At 34.7% G+C, this 24385-nt stretch overlaps 2 protein-coding genes across 2 annotated transcripts in view; one reads left to right on the forward strand and one right to left on the reverse strand.

Annotated features, from left to right (window-relative positions):
- The first annotated feature begins 1559 nt into the window (after positions 1 to 1559).
- Positions 1560 to 24385, forward strand: part of LOC118196116 (tubulin polymerization-promoting protein homolog) — a 208287-nt gene continuing 185461 nt past the window's right edge. The window contains exon 1 of the mRNA XM_085822901.1: positions 1560 to 1888. Within this exon, the coding sequence (XP_085679027.1) occupies positions 1827 to 1888 (62 nt within the window). The 5' untranslated portion in view covers positions 1560 to 1826. The remainder of the gene's footprint in view (positions 1889 to 24385) is intronic.
- The window catches only part of LOC118198888 (repulsive guidance molecule A-like), a 135891-nt gene continuing 117724 nt past the window's right edge, over positions 6219 to 24385 (reverse strand). The window contains exon 4 of the mRNA XM_085821536.1: positions 6219 to 11680. Coding sequence (XP_085677662.1) covers positions 11066 to 11680 — 615 coding nt within the window. The 3' untranslated portion in view covers positions 6219 to 11065. The remainder of the gene's footprint in view (positions 11681 to 24385) is intronic.

The raw sequence follows: 24385 nt of genomic DNA on the forward strand, positions 1-24385 counted from the left end.
GCTTATGCATCTATTCGCCATTTCAGACATATGTTGGAGGCTAGACAGTTTGTCCTCTTTACCGATCATAAGCCTCTCACATATGCTTTCCGTCAAAAGAATGACAAGTGCTCTCCACGCCAGGTGAGGCATTTAGATTTCATCTCGCAATTCACAACTAACATACAGCACATTCCAGGGCCTGAGAATATTCCTGCAGATGTTATGTCCCGTATAGCTCCCTTAACTATTCCTGCATCAGTTGATTATTCTAAAATAGCTCCAGCACAAATATTGGATAATGAGTTGAAGTCTTTACTGTCATCAGGCACATGCCTGCAGTTAAAAAAATTACTCTCCCGGAATCAAACATTGATCTATTCTGTGATGCATCGACTGGCAAAGTTCGTCCGTATGTCCCAACTCAGTTTCGCCAGGATGTTTTTGCTTCATTACACAACATGGCTCACCCTCGTGTACGCAGAACACAACACACGATTTGCCTGGCCTAGAATGTTATTAGATATAGCTAAATGGACCAAATGTTCGGCATACAAAAGCACCTATGGCAAATTGTAAGAAGCCTTCCCAAAGATTTGATCATGTTCATTTGAACCTTATAGGCCCTTTTCCTTCCTCAAATGGTTATTCTTACTGCTTGACTTTAATTCCCCATTTCTCTCGATGGCCAGAAGCTCAACCACTCAAGGATATCTCTAATGAAACTGTTGCACAAGCATTTTTCACATGCTTGGTCTCCAGGTATGGAGTGCCCTCTACTGAGACAACTGACCAACGACGCCAGTTTGAAGCTTCACTTTTTCGCTCTCTCACTCATTACTTGGGCATTCAGAGATCCAGGACGACTAGTTACCACCCGCAGTCGAATGAGTTAATAGAGGAATTGCATAGACCTCTTAAGACTGCCATTAAGTGCCATGCCACTGAGCGGTGTACCGAAGTCCTTTTTGTGATCCCTCTTGGTTTTCGGGCTGCTTTGAAAGAAGATTTGGTTTTTAGCACCACCGTTCTTCTGCCTGGTGAGTTCATGGTTCCTGCCTAACAACCGTCTGACCCGACAGATTTTGTCAGCCACTTACGTGCACACATGCAAACACTTCGCCCCATACCACCCAAGAGCCATGGTGATAGCAAAACCTTTATACACCGTGATTTAGCAACTGCTACCCATGTTTTTCCTCGTCATGATATGGTGAGACGCCCACTTCAACCTCCTTATGATGGACCGTTTTTAGTTGTTCGTAGAACAGAGAAGGTCTTTTACCTAGACATAAAGGGCAAAACTGTACCTGTATCCAAAGATCGTGTAAAACCAGCTTATGTTCTGAACAGGCATAAACCAATCACTCCACGCCAACTTCACCTCACCGTTTGCAGGGCACTGTGGTACATAATTTGCCAATTAACCCAAATGTTCCATCAAATTATTGTCCAACTGATATCACAACTTCAGCACAGCCTGCAACAAAATCCAAGACTAAACGTTCTGGGCGTCATGTTCCCCGTAAGATATCGTTGACACTGAGAGGGGAGTATGCAGCAACCATGCAACGAACTTTTAAATTAAATATTAACTGTTAGTTTTCCTCGTACTTGTGCTGTTATCGCTAGCGTGCAGAAACGCGGCGTGATATGTTTTTGCAGCATGCTCTGTTCTTTCCAACGAGATAATATACTGGTAGAGAGCGTATTGCAACCTTCAACCGGTTCCAACATTAGTGTCACGTGACTGCTGCGCGAATTCCGAAAGTCCGGAAATACTTTACATTGCTTTCTATGGGACGAAAGACTGCTGCTCTGCTTGGTCACATAAAATTTAAGTAAAAATGGTTATGCTGCATGGATGTAAAGAAAGTTTCGTGAAAGGAGGACCTGTAACCTTTCATAGGTAAGTTAAAACTGCATGATTTATTATTTTATTTTCAGTATTTCTGTCGTTTTACTATCTCTGTTGAATTGGTTGGAAATTTTCAGCCATATTGTACAAGAAAATTGCCGCTGTATATGACATTTTCAGCATGTATTATTAGCATCAAAATGTATTAAATACTGTGACACTATTTACTGGATTCATCCTTTACAAATAATTGAATTTTATATGTTTTTTTCCGTGTATTCCGTTGAAATAGAAAGCTGCGCCAATTGGCGTTAACCTTTTTTCGCCAAGTCGTACGCGTTTTGATTTCATAAACAATTACTGCCTGCGATAAAAAAAGAAAAACGCTATTATTAGCATTAAATTATTGAGAAAAGATTGTGCGATATGTTTGTTAAAAAAAAAAAAAAAAAAAAAAGCTAAAGATCTTGATTCATGCAACATTGAACATAAACAGTTAAACAGCATTATTTTAAAAATCAGATTACTTTTATAAAGCTCAATGCTTTATCATTATTTTCTATAAAATCAATTAAAATAAAAATAATCTGGATTATAATTCTGTCTCATCTACGATGCTGTTAGAAATTTATTGTAATTGAAAAAATGCGATGTGAAAAACTTATCATATTTTAAATAGTATTTAAAAAAAAAAGGAGAGTGAGAAAATTTTTAACTGTAATATCGTTTTGATCCTAATAATAAATACTGAGTTGAAGTTTGTTACCGTTTGATACATATTCAATATAAAATAATTTTTATAGTTAATAAGATGTATTGATCCCCCCATGACATACACAAGAGTGTGGAAATCAGTAATTAAGATTGCATTATTTTGTTCCAGTAATATAATCTCAAGAAAAGAGAGTGCATTATTTTGTTCCAGTAATATAATCTCAAGAAAAGAAAGGCAATCAATGGCATAAATGCATATAATACAATGTGATTTTCTTTTTCTCTTTAGGATGCAATGCATTAAAATTAAACGAATTTTTTTTTTACCTTCTCAAATATTATAACAGTAGTGCAATTAATTTTTTAACGTTATTCAAAATTAAAGTTTCCATCTCAATTTTTTATTATTTATTTTAGATTTCCTTCCTAAAATTATTTAATCTAAACATCTTAAACAATGGTGCAAGTAATTTAAAGCAATTATTAAAAATATAGATAAAATATTCAGGAAAAAAGGGGTTAAGTTATATCTAAATATAATTGTAAAAAATCGAACAACCTAATTCGAGGCCGTTGTCTGCTGACTGCTAGCAGACGGAAATAAAAAGTACTACCTGCCATATCAAAAGCGGGCCAAACTGGCGATGAACAGCTTAAGCTATCACTCCCAAAGAGCGCCAAGAGTATTAGTCACGTGGTATATGTTGGAGACACCCTAGCAGACGAATTCTCTTTGGGTGAGCCGTCTACCTGTTATATGAAGTCGTTGGTTCTTTCTCTATGTAATTCAAATAAATAAATGTGATTAATTGAATAGGTTTAGCTTATTTACGAATATACAGAACCAACCTGCCGTACAACTAAAAACGTTAAAATAGAACGCAGTTCAAAAAGAAAGCTAATTCAGTTCACACTGAGCTGAAATAAATCTCAGTAACAATAACTAAGCAACTGAGCTGAGATGCTCTTGCTCTGGCATTTTAATCGGTCGCGAGAAATTTCTAGTAATTTCTTTGCTTTTCGAGATTTTTGAAGAACAAGAGGAATTGTAAGAAATTTACCTGGAAATATATTTTAATCGCCAATAGAGGGCGTAAATCTTTCATGATGTATATTTCTTGTTCTTGGATCTGGCACTGCCAGTTGAATGTCTGTTAGACTTGAATAAACTTGGAAGTTTGAAACCTGATTCGAATGTTCATTTACTTGGTGAATTTGTGTGTGATTTAAATTGAATTAATGTTTCTTGAGAGAAGGGATAACATGAAATCTTTTTGGTTCTACGTATTATATTATTTTACAGGAATTACGGTTACAGACAACATAGTAGTCAATTAGATTTATTCAAATTAAATATAAATTACCGAGACAAACTCTAATTCGATGTTAAATGCACGTGCTCCTGTGCTTTTCTTTTAAAATTTATCAAACGCTGCATTGCACGGGGAAATTTTAATTATAATTCTACTAACATTAGCTATCTAAAGACAAAATTCGTAACATTACTATTAATTTCTGTTTCGGTATTTTAGTATGCCATTAAATCATTTTCTTCCTATTCTTTCTTAACAATAATTTATATTTTATCTAATTTTGCACTGAAAATTTTTACAATAAATCAAAGATGCTTTATCTATTTATTTGAGGAAATTACGCAACAAAATATTTTCAGCCATCTTGCTTTAAAAACGCGGTAACGGTCACACGACAACAAATTATGTTATTGGCAGTCAGTTGGTCGATTCTGGAAAACCCTCCCTCGGTTACGATACCAATGTACACTTAAGAATAATGCTTAGGGTACAGGCAAGTCGATGTTATTATGTATTTGTGATACTAGTGCATGCGAAATACACAACTACTTTTAGAACGTACGCAGTAGGTTTCGTTGTTTTATGAAAATGATGATTGGAATATTTTAAAAAGAGAACTTTATTATAAAAAACCATAATGCAGATTCGTAACAATATCTGAGCATCTCTTTTTTTTTACTTCCCTGTAGGAATTAAAAAAGAAGTATAGTAATCGTGAAACATTTCGGGTATCATATTTCAACAAAAATATGCATTTTGACCGCAGCGAATGCAATTTAACGATGTTTTTGCGTGACATTGTATGTAAGTAAGGTCACAATAAAGGACTCTTTTTTCCCCTAAAAAATTATAAAACTGATTTAAAATGAATTCTGAAGAGATTTATTCGTGGCGTCCGTAAGCATGTATTTCGCAAAAACGAGTAGCCTCAGAACATTGAAATTTTGTATGTAGCACTGCTATAACATGTAGATGTGGATCTCCCTTTTTGGTTGCAATCGGAGGCACCAAATATATATATCTATTCTTTACTTGGCTCAGTTTATGAGGTATTTATCCCGCCTTCTTGGTGTGGTGGTCTGCACTTTGGGCGCGTATTCCAGAGATCCGTGGTTCGATTCCCAGGGAAGGCGTTGCTCATTTTTCATCTTTCCTGCTTCCAAAAAATCCTAATGTGTCTACAAATTTGTAAATTGTGCATTTTTTGCTTTAAAAATGATTATATTGCGTTGTTCTGGTTAAGATTTAGGTAAAAGTTTACAATTGGCTGCCCCTTGTTTTTTGGCGATTCTTTTGACGCCAAGAAGGCACAGTTTCAGCTGCTACACAAAACCAAAATAAGAATTGCACAAACTCTTTGTCCATGTACACATCGATCTGTTTTCACTTAAAAAAATCCTAGAATTGCACAAACTAGGCATTGCACACTGCGTTAAATTTTTCCATGTACACATCAATCTATTTTCATTTAAATAAAATCAGGACGCTAAAACAAAGTTAAAGCTATCATGGTAACCAGAAGTGAGGTTTCATCGCCAAAATTAAAAAAAAAAAAAATTGTTGCTAATTGAAGGGGCACCCAGTTCTACACTAGAGTCAAGATTTATATGCCTTTAGTTAACCTGCATGCAAGAATTGTGGAATTATGAACAATTTAAAAGTTTTTTAAGTGTGGCTAAGCCTAATTTTTGATACATGTTTGTTTACATTTGAAACTTAGTGGAATAGTGGATTTGTTGCGAATCTAGAGAAAATAAGCTTTGCAACAACAAAGTAACGTCTTCTTTTATTATTGAGAATTAAATTATGCTTAATTCATTCAGGAATTATCATTTAAGTTATTAGCTTGTTTTTGCTTAGAAACTGTAAAATTTTTTAAATTGTTTTAACTGTAGTTATGATACAGTTTTTATGCACTCTGAGTTATAAAATGAATGAGATGTAACGCTGTTAAGCGAACCTAGCGCCGAAGTGTCGCTATGGTAAATAAATATAGGGAACTTTAAAGAGTGAATTTATTCTATTGTGGTTTATGCGCTATCAACGAAGTAGATTTAATTCAAAATTTGTTAACTGTTAATTCAATATGTTTAAATGAAATGCGGGAAAATTGCGTATAATTTAACATTCCATACAAGGAAGTCATGTGATGTAACATCAGATTTTTTGAAGTAATTTAAGGTAACTATTTAACTGAAATAAATTTAAAATAGTTAAAAGATTAAATTAAAAAATGAATTGAAAAATATTTAGCTCTACCTGCTTCTTCAGTATCAAATAAACATATGTAATTACTTTTTAGACCATTCTGTTATTGTTTGTGATTAAAAAACTACATAAACTGTAAATTCAAAAACACTAAAAAAATCAATTTTATTATGCAAAAAATCTACATAGACCATCTGGTCTTCACAAAAAAATCATGGCACAAAACTTTACATAGATTACAGATAGCTGCATCTGTCACATATGCCTACTATTCGGCCGTAATTAAGAACACAAATACGAAAAACAGTGGAATCTGGGTATTTTCACTTTGGAAAGCACGGCACATACAAATAATACAACTTGCTAAAATACTGTAACATAAGAAATATCAATAAATTTAATTTTTTAACATCTAAAATAAAACAAGTTTAGAACTAATAAAATGATTATTTTACAATAATTTGGTTTTATGCTTGTGTTTCATGACACTTTTTATATGTTTGCAGTAATTACAAAATTTAATACTTAATCTGTATAATACATTTTATCAAGTGTAAGGAGGTTCAGAAGTTTTCACAGTTTATTTGGAAGCATTATTAGCTATAAAAAAGTATTTCTATGTAGCTGCCAACCTTGAAATATGAAAAACTGAGAGGTTTCGAACTGTGCTGAGATGTCTTTTCAAAAGAACACCAAATTAACCTAAATTCACTTACGGATGATTCAGCTTACTCAATTATTCATAATAAGATCCTAAATTATATTAATATTTAATTAGATATTTTAAATTTTATACTCTTTGATTAATTTCATTTTGTAATTCTCTTAAGAGGTTATCGCATCTAGCGGCAGTCCCTGCTGCACGGGACTTTTCTGAGAAACGAGATTCTGGTAGCACTGGTTTAAACGGGAAGATTCCTAGGAAAAACAGCTGCTCTGGAAGCGAAGTACCACCTAGAGATCAAATAATCAGACGAAAGTGATAATTGATTACAGTTTGACGTTAAGTCTTTGTAGAAAGTGATAGCTACGAAACCTAGCTACGTAGGTTTCGTGGAAATGTGCGGGTTCTGAGAATTGTCACTTTCGATGTCCAGTCACTCGTAGTGGAAGCATATGTGATTGGGAGTTTATGCTTTTATATTGAGTTCTAAGGAGTAACAACCATCAAAGATATTCAAAGTTCCTTATTAAAACAAATAAGCCGGCAGGACAATGAATTTGCCCCCTACAAAAAATTGGTTCACAATTCCAACAGATATTTTTGTAAATATTTTCTGATTATACATATGCTGGAACTTCATTGAAGAAGGTTTTAACTGGTTGTACATCTTAATACACATGAAATAAATATTTGAGATTGAAGACTTCTGAATCACCCGGTATATGATTTATTTTTCAGCTGAACTACAAATATGAATTTTTAAACAGCAAAAAATATTAATAGACATATTCAGTATAATAAGAAAATATGATTACAGGATGAAGTTATGTACTCTTTTTAAACTGTAGAATAGTCTTATAAAGGATAAATTCGAAGAATCTCAATATATTTAAAACACAAAGTGTGAAAGTGCAGAAAACTCAATAAAAATACTGGAAATATTCTGATTCTGAAGAGTAAAATTAATTAATTTACTCGTGGTTAGCTTAATAAAATAATTATTCCTTTTTAATACACTACTTACAGATATGAAAATTATAACAGCGCAGTTTGTACCTTGTACACAGATTAAAACATTAAATTTTCCTTAAAAAATAACATCAATCAAGACTTCTCAATTATGAATAATCTTATTAAAGAGAACAGAAAATTCTTTCAAAAAACAGATGATATTAAAATGAGGACATCTAGAAAGCTTACTTCAGAACATCCACTAGGATTAGGCAGCACATGACTAGAATAAATTATCCAGGCTGGGGATATGCAATGCAGCATTTCTCTTCTTCACATTATACAAACTACAGAATATTTGGGGAATTTCAAACTTTCGGCAACATCAATAACATTAAGTGGACTGTACTAACTATCAATGGACTAAACAGTGACCTTGGAGCACTCTCATGAACTTATCCTATTGGTTGGGAGACAGCGATCATGATGTCATCAAAAAAGAGTGCCAAGAAAACTAGGATCCGTTTCTTCGTACTATTTATGGTGGTGCCACAAAAGCGGTGGAAGACCTTGTTTTCCGTAGATCCCACTATAATCCAATGTTTGGAGATTCAGAGATAGTTAATTTTTAATAAAATTCTATGCTAATTTTGCAAATTTATATATATACGTGTTGCGATTATACGGTGGTATGCTCGCTTGGTACATAGGTGCTTACGCATGTCGCCATCTATTATCACCAACGTGAATTTCGCAAGACCTTGAAGATCATAATGACCTTGGGAGGCCTGTTATGTGGCAGCGGAATATCATACCCCTGTTGCAAAAGAGCTCCTGAGCCACAGATTCTGATATTCGAACTACTTTGTAATGCGAGGATTTGATTAGCTCTTGAGATGGATACACATGCATGATTTTGCAGCTTTTAAATAGACACAATTTCTTTTAAAACAATTGCATTGCGAATGCATTGTATCAGGTAAAAATCTGATGAAGTAATAAAGAACACTTTATTATGGCTAATATACAGCAATATCTCGAAGCATCACATGCGAACATTTCGAGATACAAACTTTTTTTAACGTCCGATGTTGGCTTTTACATTCGAAATTATTCAAGAAATATGAACCGCTACAATATTCTTAACATTATAGTACACACTCTTTTAATACTGTGATACATATTTTAAAAATATTTTGTAGACATCTCATTCACTTCTTGAAAATATAAACATATATGTAACAATTAATGTGAAAAAGACCACTCATTCATGATTATACTTAGAGACCTGAATACTAATTACAGTTTAATAATTTTCTTTATTGTCACCATTTTCAGCTCATTCATGATTATATTTAGATACCTAAAAATAATTATAGTTTCATAATATCCTTTGTTAACTAATTTTCAATTCATTCATGATTATATTTAGAGACCTAAAAATAATTATAGTTTAATAATATTGTTTGTTAACTCATATTCAATTCTGAAAACGACAAAACCTGAATTTACATGAGCTATTTGCCTGCTTTTATTGGGGAAATTGTAGAAACTTTCTCCAGCGCATAGTGTAAATTGACTTGAAAAAAAATTCATAATTCTTTGCATATAAAGCATTGTAATTTTATAGATAAGATTAATAATTTCTATATCAGTGTACACTTTATCTTCTTCCCCCTGAATTTCTAAATGTAGGAACGGATTTATTTGTCATAAGTTACAATGAAAAATTGGGTTTCCATATACAAAGACATGAAATTCAAGTTCATAAGTCGAGATAGCACTGTATTTTAAAGTGCAGTACTTTCCTTGTATACCAAAATTTTGGAACAACATACCTAGATATAAATCAGTGACTCTTCACAAATAATATGGCTTTGAGATTGTGCAACTGGTCGCTTATAATCTGACAAACTTTAAAACTATCCTAAACTCAAATTGCAATTTTGCAGAAAAATTATAATGTTAAAATGCCAGTTAAAAATTCTGATATTATTTCTAAAAAATAATTTTACAAAACATGTATGCTTAATATAATTATTTAAAATTTGTAGTAAGTTCTAGGAGAGGGTAAATTTTCTTCATAGCTACTTTTGATATACTTCTTAAAAACAATCTTCTTTCTTCCCCCGACTTTCCCGAAAGCTTTTAAGAATTAGAAGAAGAGAATGCAGCATTCCATAAATATAAACATACAGGGCATATTTATTGGCCAATACGTTACATATAGAATATAATTTACAACAAATTTTATTTACATAGGAGAAGTATCCCTCCTCGGGGTATATTTTATCCTCTGGACGGCAAGCAGCATCACAAAGTACCACAAGCTCCTACTGCAAATCTGAATGGTAGCTGTTGCCAATCAGAAAACTTAATTTATACATGGATTTTTTTCTACTTACGCATTAGCTTGTCGAATGGTGATTTTGGGCCAGTTACTGTAGTGATACAGTTTTCCAGCAATTCTAAAAATTTAGGGTATTTACACATTAATGCAACCACATTAGCAGAAGCCACCAAATCTTTAGAATATGCCAAACTCTGGCAATCATGTTCATCATAAGCCTGCAGTTAAGCAACGTTGTGTTTTTCATATGTGCTCCTTTTGTTTCCTTTTGTTATACCCATGCTTACCTGATACAATGTTTTTTTTTTTTTTTTTTTTTTTAATAGCCTCTCCATATAAGTAGATATATTATACATATCAAATAATCCTAGCTAAGATTATTTGATATGACTGACAAAATGGTCCCAAAATCTTATCGCCACATTTGAATCGACGGGATAACACGTAAGTATACAAATTTCCTATCTCAATATGAGATTGGTACATGGATTATGACACTGTATTAAGATTTACTTAAATAAAACATTAATGAGAAGAGCAAAGAGAAAAAGAAATGTATGCAACACTATGCCACAAGAATATATCACAAAAAGTCATTAGTATTTTGAAACAATATCAACAGAACAAGGGCTTTCAAGGCAGTGCATCACACTTTATCTACTTACCAGAACATACTAGAAATACTGATGTAACACTTCTCGTACACAAATCCTCACAAATGACAACCTAACATAAACCTGAGTAGAGCTCTGTCATTGTATAATACACAATTAGGTATATCACTGATATTTATAAGTTATATGCAGTCAATACTGGATAACCTACAAATAACTAACACCAAATGGTGATTAGCCCCTGAGTTTCTACACAGGAAAGACCACAGAACATACTCTGTGATCGATACCTGTCAAGGGAATTATTGATTCATAAAATCTGCTATGTAAAAGTGCATATCTTCTACATGTCTGCGAAGAACATCATTGATTTACATGAGTAAATTTATAGCTACACATGCGTCTTCTTCAGGGCTACCTTTTGACTTGAAACACAACAAGCACAATTAGAACAGTCATTATCTGCAGTAGTAGATATGAGTTGGCAATAGCTGCTTCACTTTCCACACTTCTGGGTATGATAGGCAAACTGCCATTTCTTAGCATCTGACCACCATCGAACATGGCATCTCGTGCTGCTGTACTGAAACTGCTGTCTCCAGTGGTCAGGATATCAAACACACAGGCATTCAGATAAAAGCCCGTAAGGTTTAGGGCGCGGCACATGGCAAGAGCTTCTCGTTTTGGTCCACTCTTGACGTCAAGAAACCCTTCAAATTCGATGCGTTCCCTCTTTGGGCAACCTCTCACGCAAAGTTCATGAGTCTCGCCTTGAGCACCTTGCACAGCCACAGTACTCGGCATCTCAGCGGCGAATGTCAAATAGTGTCCAACTTGTCGGATAATAATTTTAGTTGCAATGTATCTCAAATGTAGTTCAACATGTTTACTTGCAGCGACAACTACGATCTTGACACCTGGCCCGCTCGTCTTCGAGCCATCTACAAAAACACTTGGTAAAGAGTCTGTCTGAGCTTCATACATCTTCTCCAAGGCACAAGGACTATGCTGGCGAATAATAACAGTCACCTAGACAGAAAGAAGAGAACCGTTAAAACGTATTCATTCTGCATAATACATACATATAATTTACACAGAATGTTCCATTAAAACTTCATAAAAATAAACAAAATGAGTATATCTGCGCAAAAAAGAATCGCAGTTTCCCATCGACCCTTACGACGAAAATAAATCTGTCGCCATAGAGTGGAATTTAGCGCCGATGATGGATAAGCGCGACATCACAACACGTTCTAAGAACTTAATCGGGATTACTTAAAAAACAAAACGAATCTTTGATAAGCCAGTTTTTGTAAAAAGAATAACGTTTACTGCTATTTCTCTGTTTTCTCCTCCCCATTTGGGAATGGGACGATAAATTGAAATTTCGGATCTGCTTTCCACAGAAAGTACGCGGGAATATTTTTAGTTTCAGGATCCCGAGGAATATGTTCTTGCCCAAGCTTCTGCTAAAATAACTGAAGCATATTTGGCGTTATGCCCGATAACTTTTATGGAAAAATACGCAAGGGCATTTAATTTGGAAGGATATAAATATTTAGTTCACATAATCATTGATAAGAGTTGGAGTGCCTAACACCAGTAATGAAAACGATATATTCATACCAACACACTTATTACAAAAAAAAAAAATATATATATATATATATATTTAAAGAATTCATCAACAGAAGAAGCCATTCAACATCACTTTAAGTATGATCTTTGTTATTAATGTAGTACAGAACTCTCTACTGAATTTTCCCGAAAGTTTCCTTCCACCGCTGAAGAAATAAATGAAAGATATTACGCATCGTCAATAGGTTTTTTGAGGAGTTAAGAAAAAAAAAAGCGACTTGTTTTGAATTTAATCCAACAAAATTAGTTTCAAACTTCAGTATCACATTTGCTTTAATTTCACCTAACTAAGTACACTTGCCCGTTTCGATGAGCTACGCATAACGCTATATCATTCGAAGCGCAAGAATGTAAACAGTAAACAACACGCAAACAGCAAAGGCAATTTGCTTGAGAAGATTCAAAGCATGTTTAAGTGAGGAGCATGTAAACGGGTCGTTGGCCCTCGCCTCCGCCCCAATGTACGCACCAACTGGATTGGAATGAAAAGAAAAAAATGAAGGGAGCTTCGCGAATGATTGGGGAAACCCGTTCGGTCACTTTATGCATGTCGCCCATCTGCATCTTAGTCAAACTATAAAGCTTAAAGAACCATAACAGTAGCAAGATGGAGGTCAGGAACACTCATTTAAACATTTCTGTAAGAAACAGCGATGCTTACCACAACAAATGAAGAATCCAAGTGGAAGAAAAACATGTCAATACATGTTAAATTAGACAAAATGAGCAAACTTAGATTGTAAAAACAGCTCTATCAAATTTTGCGGTGATTTTACGTATACCACTTTCTCTTCTTAATGGGGGGGGGAGGGGCGCACTATAAAGTAAATCATGGCAAATCACGAATATGAAATTAAACACAGAAAAATTATTCGAATCTTTTCTATTTATAAGTTATCTGAATATAGGAAAGCACACAACGGCTATCTGTCTAAGGAAAAATGGTGTGTATTCAAGTTAAACACGGGGGAAAAAATCAGCCATGTAACTTGCCCCTTAGCTTGGGTTCGAACCCGGCATGAACTACCAGTACTCAGTAGCTTTTTAACCGCTCGGTCATTGGTGGAACTTCTCATTCATAGGACATCACGCGCATTTTCCCGCAAAAAGATACATTCCTCAATGTTTCTTGTTGCAACTGCTGAACTTGTATTCTTGTTTTCAAAGTGAGTATTGTCTGTAAAATGCTTTTAAGGCGGACCTTCATATTTCGTTCTTTTGTCTACTGAAATAACTACGATATATAAGGCGAATTGTATCCACCAAATTTAAATAACTACAGAATGATGAACAGTTGTAATAACTTTATGGAGCTGTGGTATAACAAGCATTTATCACGGCGCATAATACGGCCGTCAGGAAATCTTGGATATATTGTTTAAATTACATTATTATAATTTTTTATTTTATTACATATTTAACACATAAACAATATTAGTTATAAGAACGCAAAAGGAAAAATTCAAATTATGGTTATTGTCTATCTGAAATCTAAAGGTTGGTACCTGCAAGAAATTTCTGTTGGGTTACATTTTCAATTCGTTTAAAACGTTTAAACGCAACAAAAGTTATGCACAATTCTAAGCATGGGTATAGATCTAAGGCAGATCTAATAAAAAGCACAAATAAACAGGATTTATACGCCGTGGTTAGTTTACCTCGTATCTTTATACCAATATGAACTGTGCTGGTGTGCAACCAGTCAAATGATCAGTGAAGGACTCAAGAAAAGCATACATCAGAAGTTCCAGTTCCACAGAAAAATAAACGTAAACCACCAGAGTACTGAAGCATCACCAACTGTCGGCTGGTCAACTAAATATCCTGAGTGTACCGACGTGGGAAATTCTCACACCTTTACCCAATCACATAGCCTGGCGTACAAACATATATAGTGACATATATAAGACAAAGTCCCAACCTATTCAAAAGTAATCACGCGCATAAGCTCTTTACATCTCACATTATAAGCACCTTATTTAATCTAATTTGAAATCTATCCGTGGGCCGCTGTAATATCTCTTTGGGCTCACATGCAGTGAGAGATCACTGTATCAAATAACGTGCTAATTGGGCCTATTAGATATCGTTGCCAGTATGGGTTTGTGACCACAGTTTCACATTTGTCTGATAAGATCACTTAAATAGGAAATGAAATCTTTAATCACTTAAATAGGAAAATGAAGCTACCAGCAAATACGACAAACCCGCGTCAAAGTGTCTATTGATAAAATTTGGTACATTTGCTTCAAAGCCGTTTGAGCAGCCATATTTTCCAGGGAAATAAATTTACTTCTCAAGTCTCCTTTCTAACCCTCGGACAAATAACTTTCTCCTACATTATTTCAGCACCAAGGAGGGTGATATCGATCATTTTGGGAAACGGTTTTATATCAAAGTATACGTAATACATGGCATTGGAAACATGTTATTAATTAATAATAATAGTAATTAATTAATAGTTTTAATTAATAATTAATTCTGGACTTTATCAACCAATATTCAACAGACAACTTATAATCGGTACTCTGAAGAATTACATTTTAGCGTCATTCCTCAGATTATTACTTTTTATCATCCGTACAATCAGCTCCCACCGCATACTTTCTGCGCATTATTCCACATTTTCCACCATTTCTCGTACGAAATATAACGAACTTATCTCGTACTATATCTTGTACGAATACTTATGTAAAAAGTTCCGTGAATGTTTACAGACTAGAAGAAAAGATAAGTTTATTACATACAAGCCTAGCGCGGACAAAGCAGAAAGTACCACATCTTTAAAGAGTTCAAACCCAACTTCAATCTATAACATATCGATTAGAATACATCTCTAATCGATACTTTGAACGGCTGCAATGTAGCTAGGCCTGACTGCGACACCACAAAATGTATCAGACATTTAACGAGTTCCCAAGAACAATGTCCGAGGAACTTCCCACAACTACAGATGCTATAAGCAAAACAGCAGTTGAAAATACATTTCTAAAAGTGTTATATCCTTTGCGATGACTTGATGTTATCGCATCTTGTGAACTCAGTCAAAAAGTTGTTATTTTTAAACATTTTTATGGCATATAGTTTTTATGATCATAACTACAGTTACATCAAGTGGAAAAGGTATACTTTGTATTAAGAAAGTTTTTCAAGTAGATCTAATTAGGTGACTGTTACTGGAAATTTTTGGGCATTACATTGTAGAAATTAGTAGGCAACACCAGCGAGCATTTTTTTATTAAGTATAATTGCACAAAAGGCCCTTCTCGAAACAGAACTCTTCATGCATATTTCTTGAAATAAATTTGTTTTAACAAAGAACACTAAATATTACAATGAGATGAGAACAGCTTCGCTTGTTCTTTGAAACGTTTTATGCATGCATATTACACAGCAATCAATCATTCCATTCTGGAAGAATTTAAAAAAAAAGTGTGAAGTGGTCAGAACGAGATGATTAATGGCGACATCGACCTTGCCCTTAACCCAGCGCATGTATCAGCTATAACATTACTTTAAAGGGCCTTTGAATCTAATAATACACCGAGTTGAACTTTCTTCTTCACATGTATCAGTGCCTTTAAATACAGTTCGAGGTGAGAGCCATCAAGTAATCTTTCTTCAAACTGAATATTATTCACGAAACATGCTCACAATATTGTTGCAGAGAATTTCTAATAAACTTTTAATGATACAATGTTTTAAAAGACATGTCAACAATTAATCATTACTTTCAATATTCATGATACATTCTTTGGCCTTTACAACCTCCGGTTTGCCAGAAGGCATGCTCACTTTTAATTCTAATAATCTGCACATCGAGTACAATGGTCATCTTAAGGTTATACACACCATTTGTCCGAAAAATCCCGATTTCCTTCTTGGCATATAATCACAACTGGGAATCTTAAATGGGATGAAACAGGGAATGCAATACCATATTATAGTGGATCGGTTGTGCACAAGGATTCTGCAGGTTCGCCCGGAACTATGGAAGAAGATGAATTTCTGCTTGCTATAATCAACGATGTCCCCGTGCACTCGACTGGAGTTGTCGTGCATTTCCTAGAAAAAAAATGTGTGCTAGTTCTTAACCACCCTCCATATTCATCCGATCTAGCAACCAGCACCATTTTTTATTCCCCAAAATCAAAACTATTACAACGTAACCGATATTCAAGCCACACTGACACACAAAACAAGGACTTCTTTGATCCTTTCATATTGGTTGTATGTACGGTTTGTGTGTGGTAGAACACCTGAAGCATTCAAACATTCTTTTCAAGTTTATAGTTTTCATTAATCCAATCTCAGAACGTTTTCGACACAATGTTTACATCCCCGAAAGAGTGGGACACCTTCATAACGGTACCCCGTCGGAAGATTACCTTTAGGCAAGTCGATCGCTGTTCACTTTTACGATAGTTTGTCGGATAATGGCCAATTTGCATAAGGATGCTGGCACATTTATGAAGACGTCCCCAATCAGTTACTTCTCGACGTTCCTTAAGCAAAGCATTTCCTTAAACACCCTGACGAGGATCAAGGGTTTCATAAAGGTAACCCTTATCAAGATCATAAAAAGGAATCAGAAGGTGTTTTACTGCTCAAAGACACCATACGTGCCGTTGGAACGGATAATTTTCTCGGCGAAGTATTTGTTTCCTACAGGCATGTCTGGTACCACCTCTAGCTTAATTTTTGGTTACAAGAAGAAGAAATACGCTTTAAATAAGGTCTTCAGCTAATATTCAAAAGAAAAAGTTCCAATCTAACAGCAATACTATAGCTTCAAATTCATATTCTCCACACACATTAATTACAAATTTCAGCAAAAGAAGTCGTCTTGGATTTTGGCGATATCTCTCCATATGGGCCATGAGGATATACGTAAGATCAGAAATATATTCAGTAATGATACAATTACGTTTTCCGAATATATTGTTGTTGTTGCTGACTAATGTTCACTTGTCTGACGTATAGTCAGCTCAAGCCCACGAAATTCCTCGTGGCAAGGAGCGCCAGATTACGCCCGTCGTTGGCAACAGCTTTGAGCACCTTACAAGGTGACACTGCGATTTAGCTGAGTTCCGTCCCCAATTTTGATGAAGAGCACGCTCGGGAGGCGGGTACGATTGTCTCCCACTTCTCTTTCCCAAACACCAACCTCTCCAGAGGATTTTCGATTGCCGCATATTTAGCGCGCCCTCGTGCCGCATGGACGCTATACATTTACTGCTTTCTCGGGGATTCGAACCTGGGCCCTTCGGCATGGTAGTCGGCGGCGCTAACCACTATATCGGTTGGGCAGCTTTCCGGATATATGCTTTTACAGAACTGGCCCAGGTCTATAAAATCTAAAGTTCGTAAAATAATTTCTGGATTTCTAATCTACCTGCAATTCGTTCTTAGAAAATGAGCAGTGAAATTAAATCATCCGAAGAATACATACAATACAGTATATATGTATTATGTATTCATATAACACAGTGAAACTTGCCATGGAGACCACCTCTAACGTGAACAGTATTTCTAAAATATTGGTGCTAAGCATCACCAATAGTCATTTTTCGAAGGCAATCAACTACTTGGCACTTGGAAAAAAAAAAAAATTGCCGAATATGATAGCAGACTTCTTTTTTCCTTACCAATTTCTACCTATTTTCAAGAAAAGTGTATTCCTACCATCAATAGTTTGCTTATTAGAAATGGCAACATGATTGTTAGGGCTCTTGTTTGTAGACGCAGACGATTTTGTCAAGGTTGGTTTTGATTTAATTTTCAAATTAAATAGCTATTTGACAACATATATGACTTTCTTATAGACTGAATTATGACCAACCTATCTAACAAAGCGAATGATGAAATGTTAAGCATAATTTTTGAATGGTAAGAAAAACTTATTTCTTCTTACAATTAACTCAAATTTACACCACAGAACAGAAGTTATTAAAATTTAACTTTATACTACAAAAATAGTAATTCGAAATACTATTGTAAAATAACAATATATTCGGAAAACGTAATTGCATCATTACTGATTAGTGTTGCGTTTTTCTTTTCTGACACCAGGTGTTACGTTCGTACGGGGTTCGTGTGGATTTAGAGTGAATAACGACGACACTTGATGAAGTATCGAAACACACTTTACTAGCCAGTATTGTCAGGACAGCTCCAAAGCACTTTTTACAGTCGTCGATGAACTACTATAAACACGCTGACACGGTCAGCGACACAGCCTTCAGGTTATCAGGCTGTCACGGTGGAGACAGATTCCTGCAAAGCACCCGACGCTACTTTCCGGAGTACAGCTCCCGACTCTGCTTGGTCGTTCTCGGAACTCCACGTACTCTCAAGACTCTCCAGCTACAACTCGCGATGCACTCGACGACACACGAGCACAACTCCCGACTCTTCGGTTCACTTCGACCCACTCGGCACTCGCCGCCCAGCTGTCAACTCGATCGACTCCGAACGGACTGAATCGCTAGACGAGACACACTCTCAATACTACTGACTGCGGACCAGCAGGGTTTATATAGCTTTCGGCTTGTGTTCGAGAACATTCTGAGCTAAACCGGCAAGAATTCGTTCCAGAAGGTTCTCCATCAGTGCATGGCATATCGCCAATTTTGTCGGCAAACGGGCGATTTCTCGTCAAATGTAGCAACCCTGTCTTCCCTTGCCACTTTATGGTAACCCTAAAACTGCTTTGCGGGAAAGCCATCTTACCGCGCTTGTACATTTCGTAAAAATATATTCTATGTACTTTATAATACAAAAATAGTAATTCGAAAACAACATATAGTACTTGACAGTGTGTTGGCAAAATTATGGATCCACTGAAAATAGATAATAAAATCTCTCAATTACTTGTAATTAGTGAAAGAGAAGAACAAATTTATATGAACTAAACATTTTTTTCTATCCACTAAAAATTTAACTTACAGCTAGCATTTGAATCCGCATTACAGTTAAAATATTTTAGCCAAATTTAAAATGTCGCACTTCCTTTCAAAGAGAATAGATCATTTGCTTGAAGTTCCCTAATAAATTATTTAGTACCAAGTAAATCTGAAGAAGAAACACAATGTAGTAACCAAACGATTCAAAATATTTTAAAGCCTACTTTATTAAGTGACGTATCTCAAAATAGCATATACTTAATTATATTAAAGCCACTAAAATCTTCCTAACGTTATTTTTCGTCGTAACACGTATTACATTGAAGTGAAATCTAACGATGGCTTCTGAATATGTTAATAAAATATGTTACAACACTTAAAGAAACGTTCCATTTTCGATACGATCGAGTACCTTGAAGGCTGTTTTACCGCAAAGAATTATAGCACATGTAGTATATCCAGTGCGTATGTATATGGCTGATTAACCAGACTTTACAAATGAGAGTCCAGACATACAAAGCGGGTCTTTAGACATAACATAATTTTATGAATTGAACGATTACCTCATACCTGGAATGATTTAATTTTTAACAAAGAGATGGCGCTAACAGCTCCATTGAGAGAAAACGCAGAAACAGGTTTTCGTTCTCATACTCGCATCAAATTACAAACCACATCGATTAAACATTTACACAAAATTAATTTTCATAAGTACACATAGCTTCAAATTTTAAATTAGGGCATATATCAGGGGTGGCCAAAGTGCGGCTCGCGAGCCTGAAACGGCTCTCGCAGGCAATTTGTGCGACTCGTGCATATAAAATACTATATGTATAAAATATGATAATCTAAAACTATTCAGCGTCCAAAAAGAAGTAATTAATTAGTTTCGACTCTTTTTACAAATCACAAAATATTTAAAAACAACATATCTTTAGAATTTTCGATAGTCTTGCGCGCTGGAGACTTTTTTTTTTTTTTCCCCGTACACTGCTGTTTTTGAAATCGTTCAGTTTATTAATAAAAAATTCGACAGCTCTAGGTACCGTCGTTTTTTCACAATGCGAGAAACATACCTACATTCGTGCACATTCTCTTTTATTTAATTTCTTTAAATATAATACAGGGCGATAATATTCGGTGGCAACAATTTGGAAAGTGATTCAACGTAAAATCCCGTTTCGAGATAAGCCCTTCTGAGCTAACATTCCTTTGGTCTAAAAAAGCCGAGGTATTCATGACAAGAATAGGCTTAATAAGAAGGTATAAGAAGACCTATTAATTTACAACTGCTAACCTATGTACCCGAATTAGATTAGTATTTTGTTAAAGAGTTTAATTAATCTACTGCAGAATACTCATCACATGACGGATTTAACACAGATGAATATCTGGTTTACTAACAATGACAATATACTGTAAAGACCCTTATTTTCCCTGGCAGTAATTTTCGCGAAAATGAACATATCGGTGATTTCGCGAGTTGAAAATTTCCGGAATTTTATATGAACAGAACCGAAAGTTGAAAAATTTCAAAAGTACCTAAGTAAAGTTGAGAAATTTGAAAAATTCCAAAAGTACATCTTTTGCATAAAGCATTTTAATAAGCTTCCTTTTGTACGAAAAGTTCTTTTACCTCCCCCGTTCCCGTCTAAATGGCGATTCAAGCGTTTGCTCAAGAATGAGCTTATTGAGTGGTATTCTAATGAGCTTCAATTTCTGGAGGAAAAAGAATCTGTGGACTTGCGAATATGAAAGACTAAAACCGATTCACGCTTCTTGGCTTGTGCGCGTATTTAACGGTATTGAAGCCAAACATGAGATAATTTTGAATAGCTTCAAAGAAGCTGGTATAAATAGTATTTTAAGTGAATGAGCTGCCTTCTATTAATTTAATTGTTTTATATTCGAGAAATATATTTGTATATTATTTAAAAAATAGTTATAAGAAAGAAAGTTGTCAAGAAAAAGCTTGTAACTGTGCAATAAATCATTAAATTTTGGGTAAGTGAAAAATTTCTGATTTTTTATTATTATTTGAGGCGGGGAAAAAAAAAAGTATTTCGCGAGGCTTAAATTTTCGCGATTACGACGGGCTCGCGAAAATGAGGTCCTTTACAGTAATCATTTTATTTTACTTGCAGATTCTCAGGAATATTATTAAATGGATTTTTAAATTACATTACACAATTCTTTGTATTTCAGAACAGCGGATAACTCCCTAATGATATACTCCAAAAACGTGCCATCATTATACAAACAAGCTAACACACATTCGATGATTCATCCGCTTTTATTGTATTACAACCAACCTAAAACATCATTAACCAACTAACAGAAGCATGGTTTTGCGCATGCGCCTTATATACGTCTCAGCACCGATCGAAGTCGTCTGCCCACAATGAATCGATAGCAGGACAAGACAATCAAAGAATGGAATAATAAATCCACATGTTTGTGGGCTAGGAAGAACACGCAGTATTAGAATTTTTAGCTATTTTTTATCGAACATTTTAAAATAAAATGGCATATATTAATTATAAGTACAGAGATTCCTCTCCGTCCGGATATTCGAAAGATCTAGATAACTGGATGTTCTTGGGGAAAGTAGAATGTAAATATGTATTTATTGCAATGCAAAACAGGGAAATTTTATTTTCTTTTACATGTTTTAATTTACCCTAAATCTATAGCGTTAAAAATATAAGTATTGTTCTTTTCGTAAAAAATAACGAAACAAACAGTTTTGGTAAACTTGACAAGTTCAAATTATTTGTTGTTTTAAGAGATAATCCATTTTCTGTTTCAATTAAAATAAAGGGGACGAAATTAGTTTTTTACTTATACCATTAAAGCTAAACATGCAATCTCACTGTTACTACACCAATATTAGAGAATTTTTTTTTTTTCTTTTAATTTCCAAAGGGGGGTTTGGAACCCAAAGAACTGTTAAATCTCCAAACGGCAGTTCACTTTTCAAACTGTTGCCACCAAATATTACCACTGTGTATTATATTTAATGTATAAATATTATCGCCATGTATTTTTTTAAAGCAAAACTTTTTTCATCATCTAAAACTCACTTCAAAATTGATAATTTGAAAAAATTCGCCAAATCTACGTTTATAGCCAAATTTATACAGGAAAAATCACGCTTCTTACAGTCTAAGAAATACTACAGACAGATGATGATCAGACCGATAATTTTACCGCATAATAATAAGAAAAAGACAAAATTCGTAAAGCATTCGCGGCTTGTGATTTACAATAATAATTTCGCAGTCGACGATTTACATAACACCTCTTGGGGGAACGGGAAGCGTTATTATTTAAGGCATCTTACAAATTTCCCTAAAATTCGTACCACGATGAATTTACTGTCATTATAAACACGGTATTTAATTGCTTGTAATAATAACTTTTATTTTACGTTTAATAATTTTTTGTCTTATTACACGTTCACGGTGCAGACACAATCATTAAATCAACGAGGCTAAATTACAACCAGGAGTTATCATCGTAACGGAATGTTTTAATCTCAAGGCTTTCGCTTTCTTTTTTAAGCCTCCTACATTCTTTCCTTCCTGTCATCTGTCACCGCTACGTAAATAAAACGATTTATTACCGGAAAGCTGTTTTAGCACTTGAGAATATTTCTAAAGCAACCTCCATCACACTGGATGCAAAGCCATTTTATGTAAAGATATTAGAGGACTGCTCACTGTTAAGTACGAAAGTAAAATACGCATAAATAATTTTTACACATATTTAAGAATACTAATATTTATGTGTTAAATCATTCAATTAATTTATCGTGATTGATTTCATGTAATATGCTTATACAGGGTGATTCCAAAGTCGTGGGCACACCAAACTTTCAAAAATTGTGGGAATTCACAAATGGAAATTACAGGCAAATTATTTCAAGAGATGACACAGCTATATTGCTACAAGTAATATATCGCTTGAAATTTCAGATGCACTTTGAGACGTTAGCCGTTTGTCTGATGCAAGATGAAGAGGAGTTCCTCCACACTAGACAGTAACGTTTTGATTGGGCATTACTTCGCAAAGTATGAAGCGCTTTAAATCACTTTTCTAAATGGTCGCGAACCTTATGAGGTTAACACATTTAACGACGCATGAGGCTACAAAAACTTTTCCGAGAAAAAGCCGCATTCGCGCGTAAAGTGGTAACCAATCAGGATTGAGTTCAGAGGCGGCATTTGCCCGATGGCCGGAGACCGCGTGAGTTGACTTAACTTCAACTTTTTGACACTTTCGTTGAAATTTTATGTCCCGACTAGCTACATGGGATTTTTTTAAAAGCTCAACTGAAAAAGTTTCGCTTGAAGCTTTGTCCCTCGTACGACTGATCAAAAGAACTAGTTTTTGCATATGTCAACAATCAGATATCCAAAAATTTCTGGAAAATGTTTCTTTCGATGTGCTATTGAGGGTAGTAAGATATGATACCGGCTTAACAAGACCTTTTCCTGCTTGGTAACGCGATTTCCAGAAACTGGGAACGTTCACCTCAAAAAATGAAGTAACCGCCCGTCAATTCCGGGATATCGAGAATTAAATGGGGGAAGTGCTAAATTAAACATTGCAACCCCCCAACAAAAAGTGCGAGAAAGATGGCATCACATTCCAATTTATACGTTGCGAAGTAGTGCTCAGTTATAAAAACTCTTTTTGCTTGCGAGGGGGGGATTCATCTCCCTCTTGCCACGAAGCAAATTGTTTTGAAAGCTAATAAGCATAGTTTTACATAATACTAAATTACCAATATTACGATCATTTAATGGGCGGTTTAAATATCAGAACTATCGGATAACAGGTTAATACGATTTTTAAAAGCTACGATTTCTGTACAGAATATTCCTAACATCAACATGGTGTAAAATTGTTTCAAGGTTAATACCTGCAATTCTTAAAAGCTCAAAGGGTTTGCTCACTAAGTTTTAATGTTTAGGAATTTTAAACGGAACATTCTGGAGAATTAAAGCAGGGGATTAAAAAAGTTTGAGTTAATAACTGCAGGTTTTAAAATATAAAGAGGCTCATTCAGATTCAAAATGTTTCGGAATTGATCGAGGCAGTATAAGATATAAGACACGCATTTTTATCGCCAAGGAGTTTTATATAATACATACCTGACATTGATCATGGGATAAGAATGTCTCGC

This window comes from Stegodyphus dumicola, chromosome 8 (genome assembly GCF_044657685.1).
Source record: "Stegodyphus dumicola isolate Sdum_Otavi_A_Nest chromosome 8, ASM4465768v1".
Taxonomy (NCBI): Eukaryota; Metazoa; Arthropoda; class Arachnida; order Araneae; family Eresidae; genus Stegodyphus; species Stegodyphus dumicola.